Source organism: Helobdella robusta (genome assembly GCF_000326865.2).
Source record: "Helobdella robusta unplaced genomic scaffold HELROscaffold_368, whole genome shotgun sequence".
Classification (NCBI taxonomy): domain Eukaryota; kingdom Metazoa; phylum Annelida; class Clitellata; order Rhynchobdellida; family Glossiphoniidae; genus Helobdella; species Helobdella robusta.
This window is the reverse complement of record NW_008704775.1, coordinates 878-9,363: the sequence shown is the minus strand read 5'-3', so window position 1 is coordinate 9,363 and position 8,486 is coordinate 878. Positions and strand designations below refer to the sequence as shown.

The 8,486-nt window shown below is 33.9% G+C and overlaps 1 protein-coding gene across 1 annotated transcript; it reads left to right on the top strand.

Moving 5' to 3' along the window:
* Positions 1-7,517: 7,517 nt before the first annotated feature.
* Positions 7,518-8,280, top strand: HELRODRAFT_184369 (hypothetical protein; the record flags this gene model as incomplete). Its single annotated transcript, XM_009023524.1, has 2 exons — positions 7,518-7,812; positions 8,165-8,280. 2 exons carry the CDS (start codon positions 7,518-7,520, stop codon positions 8,278-8,280), a joined length of 411 nt encoding a protein of 136 aa, XP_009021772.1.
* Positions 8,281-8,486: the final 206 nt, after the last annotated feature.

The window sequence follows — 8,486 nt, the reverse complement described above, 5'->3', positions numbered from 1 at the left end:
TCATTTTCTGTGTTGAAAGGATCAAGAATTACTTGTGGAATTCCATCAGCCAATGTAAGCTGGAAGATTTGTCTATTTTATGCATTGAATCAAAGGAGACATTAGAATACGAGACATTGACTCCTTCGCGAAATTGAAGAGCAGGAAAAAAGTTATATAACTGTAATAAACTGACAATTGTAATTCCTAACTAGTATCTATAGCTGTAGTATCTATGCATGTTAAATAATACATGGGTATGAGTGTTCTAACTATTGTTGTATTATGATCATTGAGAGGGCCCCAAATTGGTCGTGCGCCTAGGGCCACAGTTTTTGTAAATACGTCTCTGATTTAAGCTGCATACTTAATGTTGTGTTTTGCTGTTTTGAAGAGTTGAAACACAAACTAAATAGAAAACAATAAGCGTAATGTACGTATACTAATTTATTACGTAAAATAAATATAACGTTCTATAACCAAACGAATTGAAACGAATTGAACGAACTAAAAAGCATGTCACAGTAAAAGTCACACTGTGCATTAATTATCGCCCAAAAACAAATAGAATAAATAGTGATGCGCCCTGCACATAACACTTAATATAATTGGTCACGTGTCCTTTCGTGTTATCACAATGAATATTATTTAGCGTAATGCATATGCATCTGTGAGCTTGCTTAGCTATAAACTTAGTAAAAATAATAATCTAACTTTTTCAATTGCGTCGCTGTTCAAGCTATGAAGTTTCTCATTAATTTTCAACATTTTTGGAACTTCGCCATCAAAGTCAAGTCAACTGCGATTTTCCCTTTAAAATTTTTCCCGTCCCGCGGTACTTCCCGCACGAAAAATATTCGCCCCGCGGTTTTCCCTCGCTTTTCATTCCCGCCCCGCGAGTTTCCCTCCAACTTCTGTTCCCAACCCGCAGTTTTCCCGCGGGTATTTGCGGGAAAATTTGCGGGAAATTTTTCATGTAGACCTCTAGTTGACATGACAGACACCATTCGATTTCCATCGGGTTTCCTGAAGGCAGCAGATGTCAATCCTTCTACGCTCGAGCATTTCTGCGATTTCCATGCTGCGGCCAGTCAGTGATCCAACATTGAGCGTTCCAAGTCTAAGTACCATAGAGGGGCCATTCTGAATTTTTCTGCAACATCCCTCCGCTATTGCATACTTCCCAGGGATTCTTGGCACCCCCTGACCACTTAAGGCCTGCTGGGGACTAGGGGCCGTTGTTTTTCTTTGTGATGGCATAAGAGTAATTTGGGGAAAGATTTTTACATCCGGACACCCATCCTGACGACAACCACCAGTTATAAGCCGTGGGCCTAGCCTTTTGCTCAAAAGCACCCAAGGCAGCGTGGATGCAGTTTTATGTCATGCCCAGGACCATGTCATGCCTAGGAACATGTCATGCCCAGGACCATGTCATGCCCAGGACCAGTATATATATATATATATATATATATATATATATATATATATTTACAATATTCTACAAATTCTGCCGAATGTTTGGCGTTAATCTGTTTATAGTTCGTTTTTTCAATTTTTCTCACTAAAGTTTTTTGGTGAACGTTTAGTTAATTAAAATTCAAAATAAACTTATTTTTCGAATTCATGCTGCAAATAAGGCCATATTTCGATTCCGAATGAGTCATCATCAGTGCTCCTTGCTGTATATATAGGGAAATATTGACTTTTGTCAAGATGAACTTTGACGTTGTAAAAATTAACTTTGGTGTTGTAAAATTGAACTTTGATGCGAATTAGGTGTCAGGTTTCTTAATTGGCTGGTCATCTTCTTTGGTCTCCTTTTCTTCATCGATAGCATCATATTTTTCTTTGTCACTATTTACGATGCTAGTTTTTATTACTTCTTTGTTTTCGTTGTTGGTTAAGCGCCGGGTTGGAAGTGAGGTTGTCATTTTTTGTTGTATATTTATTTTTGGTTTATTGATGTCAATAAGGACTGCTTCTGCAATTTTAAGATGCGTGTAGTTGCTGTTCTGGTATATTACTTTGGTGTTGCTGTCGAGGATTTCACGGCAAATTGTGATTGAGTGTGTTGAGTCAAAATGAGATTTGATAGCACCACTCTGTTTATGCATCGTTAGCCTTCTAGTCAGTCCCTATATATACAGCAAGGAGCACTGATGATGATTCATTTTGAATCGAAATATGGCCTTATTTGCAGCATGAATTCGAAAAATAAGTTTATTTTGAATTTTAATAAACTAAACGTTCACTAAAAAACTTTAGTGAGAAAAATCGAAAAAACGAACTACAAACATATTAACGCCAAACATTCGGTAGAATTTATAGAATATTGTAAAAATTATGGTCTATTACCAACATATATATATATATATATATATATATATATATATATATATATATATATATATATATTTAGGAACGAGGTTTTCATTAATACATATTTTGTTAAATTTATTTGCCCATTTTGCATTTATCAACTTTTTTATTATGGACTCAACACAGCGTAGTTTTTTGACATTCATATTTATTGTGAAATTGTGGCATATTAGAAGCTAACAAGGTTGTTTCGGCTAAGTAGCCATCATCAGAGCCTAAAACCAATGAAATATAAGAAATTTAATTAAAATAAATGAGAATTTAATTCGTTTAATTCTTAAATAATTCGTTTAATTCTCATTTATTTTAATTAAATTTCTTATATTTCATTGGCTAACAAACACATTTTTTCATTCAGAATTAAAATGTCTAGACGATATCACAGATATCGACAATTTTGCTACGAGATTTAAAAATATAATCTACAACTATTTTGCCACCAGTTGTAGCGTCATAAAGAAGAAATCAATACCTGACGAACACAAATCGCGATATTCGACATTTAAAAACAAAATTTAAAAACTTGAAAAAACTGGCTCAAACAAACAGCCAGTTCAACAACGAAATAAGTGCCCTAAAAAAGCAAATTAGAACCAAATTAAAAATTAATAACGTGTTTAAAGAATGACAAAAAAGCATGTCATCGCAACCAATGAAAAAATTTTGGAAAACAAGCAACAACATTATTTCAAATTCAACATCTGAACCTCCACTCTTCAACACAGAAACAGCCACCAACTTTTTCAAAAACAACTTGAGCGCTGGCGACCGCACTGTTTCGTTTCCCAAACTGGATTTCTCCACTCCCTACTCCAGCATTTTGGGTAATTTGGATCCGCCAACAAATAGCGAAATTACAACAATTGTTCTTAAAAGCAAATCAAAGGCATCTGCATGTCCGCTGGACCAAATATCAATGCTAACAATTACAAGATGCCCAATATTAAGAACATATTTGCATAAATTGTTGGTAATGTGTAAATCTTGCACCAATCCAAAACAACTCTGCAAGATTTTCTTTCACTTTATTTTTATTTTTCTCACATATATCACACACACACACACACAAACACACACACACACACACACATATATATATATATATATATATATATATATATATATATATATTATTATCAACAATTTATTAAGCGCATTATAAAATTGAAATTTCTCGAAAGCGCTCTCTATTATAAATGAAATCAGTGAAGGTCAATAAAGTACAAATCAATAAAGTATTTCTATGTCAAAATAAATATGTTTTTAAGTTCCTCTTAAAATCATCAAGCCTTAGTCCAGGCATTCTGAGCGATTGCGGAAGACTTTTTCAGGCAATTGGTCCTGACACGGCAATATTTCTAGGTGCAGTTTGTAGTTGAGTTGTTGTCACTGCCAGTAGGTTGGCATAGTCTGATCTCAATTTTACACCTGTTGAAGAAGCTGATTTTTTTAAGATTTTATTTGCTAGATATACTGGAAACAACCCGTTCAAAGCCTTATACATAGTCACACAAATCTTATAGTTGATTCTTTTTTTCACTGTTAGCCAATGTAGGTCTCTTAAAATGGGTGTCACATGGTCATACTTTCTACGTCCAACAGTTATTTTTGCAGCTCTATTCTGTATCGATTGAAGAAAAGCAATAGCAATCCATTGAACAAGCTATTACAGCAGTCTAACCGTGAATAAACAAACGCATGAATAAGTGTTTGCATGGTTGTTTGATGTAAATATTTTCGAACGCGGTATAACTGGCAAAGCTGATAAGAACATGATTTGGATATGGTTTTTATATGATCTTTAAAAGATAATCTCGAGTCAAAAATACACCCTAGGTTTGTTGCATTTTCACAGAATTGTATTTCATTATTATCAATTTTGACTGAATTAATATTAATTTTATAAAGCTGTTGCCATGTACCGACAGGTAAAAATTGAGTTTTATCTTGATTCAATTTGAGACAATTTCTTGACATCCATGTACCTATTTTAGTCAAGCATTCAATGAGATTTTCAACTTTACTTTCAAACAGTTCTGGTTCACTGCTAACTATTATTTGGATGTCATCAGCGTACGCATGATATGAAAATCCAAAGGATTCTATTACTTCATATACTTCAGCAGTGTACAGTACAAACAGAATAGGTCCCAGGACTGAGCCTTGTGGTACACCAGATGATATTGCTTCAATACCAGATAATTTGTTCCCAAAAAAAACCTGCTGAGTTCTGCCAAACAAGTACGAATTGAACCAATTAGCTACAACTCCAGTAACTCCGTAATCATATTGTAGGCGATTCATCAGGATTTGATGGTCTACGCAATCGAAGGCAGCACTCATGTCCAAGAATGTAAGCAACGAAACATGTTGTTCATCAATTGCATTAAACAACTCACACACACACACACACACACACACACACACATATATATATATATATATATATATATGTGTGTGTGTGTGTGTGTGTGTGTATATATATATATATATATATGTATATATAATTTGCCGGTGTCAAATAATTTGCCGGTGTCAAATTTGTCTTTCGTTTCTAAAATTATTGAACGTTCCGTTGAATTAGTTTTAAATAATCATATAAATAAAAATGGTATTTGGCCTTCGCATCAATCTGGATACAGAAGGTTTCATTCGACCGAAACAGCTCTATCGGCTCTCTCATGTTTATTCAGCAGTTAATGTACAAAAAGTAACTTTGTTGACATTCCTGAACATGAGTTCGGCGTTCGATACTGTGAATCATAAAATCCTGCTGGACAGACTGAAATATTGTTATGGTTTAAATAAGATTGCGTTAGCGTGGTTCGAATCATTTCTTACTGGTCGGACTCAGCAGATTTCTTACTCAGGTGGTCTCTCGGAACCAATGAAACTTAAGTCAGGGGTGCCTCAAGGATCTGTTCTTGGGCCGATTCTTTTTAATTTGTACGTTGCAGAGATATTGTATTTACTGAATAAAGATGGTTATTATTGCCATGGGTACGCAGATGACATGCAGATTTGCGTTTCATGTTTCCCAGATGAGATGCCTACCGTATTAGAGAAACTGACAAAAACTATATCTGATGTCGGCTCGTGGCTGGGTCAAAGTAGGCTAAAGTTGAATCAGACTAAGACTCAGTTCATGTTGGCTGGTACATGGCAACAAACGTCAACGGTTGAACCTTCATCGATTAACATCAGCATGACTGACATAAGTTTCAGTAAAACGGTTACCAGTTTGGGAATTGTGATGGACTCCCGTATGACAATGGGTCCACAAGTCAGTCTATTAGTTAAAAAATGTATGTTCAACTACGTCAATTACGTCAAGTCACAAAATCGGTAGATAGAGATACAATGACTCTATTAGTACATGCTTTCGTCAACTCTAGATTGGATTATTGTAACAGTCTTCTATATGGCATAGCTGATAAACTGTTGTCTAAACTTCAGATGGTTCAGAATCAGGCTGCTAGAATGATATATCGCAAATTAAAATTTGATCATGCATCACCAATTCTAAAGGAGTTGCATTGGCTGCGTGTTAAACAAAGAATCATGTTCAAGTTGGGTGTAATGGTATTTAAAAGTTTAAATGGTCTGGCTCCGAAATATTTAAAAGATAAGTGTATTCGAGTTTCATTTATGTCATCACATGGACGTCTAAGGTCTGCTGATTCAAACACGCTGTACGTTAGAGATCGAAATCTGAAGACAGCAGATAGAGATTTTGCAATTGCTGGGCCTATTTTTTGGAACAGCCTACCTGTCGAACTACGTATATCCGGGTTATTATTAGCTGAGTTTAGAAAACGTCTAAAGACATACCTGTGTGGTAACTCCTAGTGATCTCAACCGATGATGGCTTCGCTTTCAACATGCTTCATACGAGGAGAGCGCTGATGAGAAGCAATTATAATTGGCGCTATATAAATACAATATTTGATTTGATTTGATATATATATATATTGTTTTTATTTGTTGTTTGTTCATTTTAACAAATGCAAATATACAAAAGAGTTTCAACTGTTTTCTAGTGGTAAACCAGCAAAAAAATTTTCACCAGTGACATTTTTCTCCAATTCTTGCAAGATTGATTTTTTCTTTTTCTTTCACTTTATTTTTCTCATATATATATATATATATATATATATATATATATATATATATTTCCAACCATAAATGGAGTTACTATCAATTTAATGTCATCTTACCCTAGTTTTGTAGGTTATTATTGCCTAAATAGACACCTAATCCTAATTAATACCAACTGTTTATTTACAGTCACAAATAATTCCAACTTTTATGCCTCTTTTTCCAAACTGGAATTTCGCAATTCAAATACTTCAAATACATCTCTTGCGCATAGGCAACATGCGAATTTACTTCCATTCTCCATTAAATTTTTGATATGAAAAATAAAACAAATCTGATTACCCTAATTTTACTCATCATTTATCTCATTTTACTTTATTAGAAAAATTATCCTAACTTCAACGTCATTTTACTTTATTAGAAAAATTATTTGCAAACAAATTTTACACAAAACGATTCAAAAAATACAGTAATAACAAACTATTAATTTATATAAATTGTATTTTAAAATGAATATTTCTGGTTTTAAATTCATCATCATCATCTTAATCATCATCATCATCATCATTATCATTTTATTATTATTGCTGTACAACTGTATTATTATTAAGATTATTATTGCTGTACAACTTGAACATGAGAGTCGTTTTAGCGTAACTCACTGACAATATAAAGATATTTAGCCGTTGTATATGTTTGAATTTGGTACAAGTTGTTAGAGAATCTGCGAAAAATATGGTTGTGTTTTTAAAATTACAGTTTGATAAATGTTTTAATTTTAATAATTTTATTTACCTAATTTTAATTTTATACTCGCTTACCTACTTCTGTCAAAGCAACAATGTTCCCGCATTGTTCTAAAGAATTTAAGTTTATTAACAGACTTCTGGAGGTGCACTAACTTAAAATCAAACTCAAATTTAAATGTTTCCGTAAAAAACAACATTAATATTTTTCCTAATTTATTAACAAATAATAATAATATCTTACCGAATCACTCCGATCATACGTTGACTTGTTGCTGTGGAAAACGTTCCAAAGGTCGAAAAGGACTTACAATGCATCAGAGATCATGCAAAACCTACAAATCTCTAAAAGCTAACATTTCCAACGTTGAAACAGACGACGATAGCGACGGCAGACAAGCAGCTTTCAAACACACGTCAACAACAGCAGCTATTTCAAAGCCCCTACTAGGAATAAAAATGCCCAAATCTTCAATACACTGGTCCGAAGCTAACGCATTTTTCCAAATGGAACTCAAACCTCTAGATATCATATCAGATATCGACAGCTTCGCTATCAAGAGACGAGTTTCAAGAAACGACATATCTTACTTTGCAGCCAACTGTGGTACGTTGAAATCAAAAACAACTCACAATGAAGTCAACAACCATGATATTAGGGGACTGAAAATGAAATTAAAAAACTTAAAATTTCTAGCTCGGACCAACAAACATCTCAAAATAAGAGTATTGAGCTAAAAAAATAAGGGCAATGTTAAAAACAGCTGGGACAGCACAAAAAAAACAGCAACAAAGGCGAAATATATTTTAACAGAACTAAAAAAGAATTTCTGAAAGACATGCCACAACGTCTTTTCTAAATCTACCCCTCAATCTCCACTTTTCAACGTTGAAACCGCCACTAATTACTTCAATGATATTTTAAAATCTGATGATCGCACATCGTTTTGTCTTACAAGCTGGATTCCTCCTCTCCCCACTCCATCATACGCCGGTAATCTGGATCCTCCAACTTACAATGAAATTACGAAAATCATCAGAAAAAGTAAAGCTAAAGTATCACCGTGTCCACTAGACCAAATCCAAATAAAAGCTCTTAAAAGATGTCTTATTCTTAGGACATATTTACATAAATTATTAGTACTGTGTTGGAAATTAAAAACATTTTCACTACGTTGGCGCTGAGGTTGGATAATTCTAATATACATGAAGGGCGATGCAAGCGATTCGTCAAATTTCCGCCCAATCACTCTCCGCTTTTAATAAATCCAGATTTTATAA